A 1,259-nucleotide genomic window follows, 5' to 3' on the forward strand; every position below is an offset into this window, starting at 1 on the left:
CCCCCGATGAGCTCTCCATCACTCCCCGCCGCTGCCGGTGGTGTGTCCCTCCTCGGAGAGCAAGTTTGCCGGTCGGGGTACAAGGCAGCACGTCTGGAGGAAGAACCGGGGCCGTTTCTGAACAGGCGCCGCTCGCTCTCCGTACCTCGGCGTCTCCCCGGAGCTGAGGCCGGCAGCCTTTTCTGCGCTCAGCATGGTCTCCTTCCCCGTCCTCTGCCAAATCCTGGAGCCATCCCTTCGGCAAAGCGAAAAACTGCCGCTTTAGGTAGAGCCCTGCGAGATGCTGGGGCTGCAGAGAGGTTCTGCCAGTTGCGGTTTCGCTCGCCCTCGCTGGAAGCAGGCGGGCGATTTGGGATCCTTGTTCCGTGGGGGAGCTGAAGGGCACGGGGAGAAACGTTGCCTCGGGTTTTCTGGTAACTTGGCGGGGAAAGCGGGAGGCAGCTTTTTTTTCTGGCCTCTGCAGTGAGCGTTAGGACAGAGGGCTCTTCTCCAGCCACAGCAGCTCTGTTGGCGGAGGTGGTCCAGGGGAGCAGCAGGCCGGGGCTGCTTGGGCTCTGCTGGCTGAGCAAACACCTCCCCGGCACCTCATCTTGCCTACAGCAAGGAAGAAATGCAGCGGTCGGGTGGCTGCCCCTGCTCTCTGCACATCACTACGTGGCCACCGACTGACCAGGCTTTTGTGCCAAGCTAGAAATCTGCAGAAACGGTGGCCTTGCTTTTACAGGGGTCTTTTTGTAAAGCAAACCTGCTTTTCTTTGACTTCAGTGGCTGCTGTCCGATGAGCGCTATCTCGGGGCGCTCTCCATTGCTGGAGACCACAAGGTTAGTTCTGGAGTGATTCAGCAACACGTGGATATTCGGGTGCTTTTCATCCTGACAGTCTCCAGGTGCGCCAGGCTGGTGCAGGGAGTCTGTTGCCCCTCGGAGAGGGCGCTGCTGAAATGAGCCTTAGAGAGCTACTGCCCCTTTTCGGTATGGACAGTCCGAAGGCACGAGCTGAATTTAAGGATGGGAGGAGGGATGGGGCCTCCACAAGAGATTTGGGATGTCTGTGTGCTAGCGTTTTGTACCAGGAGGTGCTGGTTTGTTACAAATTCACTGCTATGTTGCTTGCTAACACTTCAGTGTACAATAGCCTTTTGGTTGCGAACGCTGCAGCCAAGCAATCACCTCTGTGGAATCTTTCCCCTCTGCATCCCAAGTTTCCCTCCTAGCCCATGAGCATCTGCTGGAAATACTTCATTCAGCCTGGCAGTGAG

The 1,259-nt window shown here is 57.7% G+C and overlaps 1 protein-coding gene across 1 annotated transcript in view; it reads right to left on the minus strand.

Moving 5' to 3' along the window:
- NOC2L (nucleolar complex associated 2 homolog (S. cerevisiae)) overlaps positions 1–195 on the minus strand; it is a 57,556-nt gene extending 57,361 nt beyond the window's left edge. Inside the window, exon 1 of the mRNA XM_009889655.1 lies at positions 146–195. Coding sequence (XP_009887957.1) covers positions 146–195 — 50 coding nt within the window. The remainder of the gene's footprint in view (positions 1–145) is intronic.
- Between the last annotated feature and the right edge of the window lie 1,064 nt (positions 196–1,259).

Source organism: Charadrius vociferus, unplaced genomic scaffold (assembly GCF_000708025.1).
Source record: "Charadrius vociferus isolate BGI_N301 unplaced genomic scaffold, ASM70802v2 scaffold477, whole genome shotgun sequence".
Taxonomy (NCBI): domain Eukaryota; kingdom Metazoa; phylum Chordata; class Aves; order Charadriiformes; family Charadriidae; genus Charadrius; species Charadrius vociferus.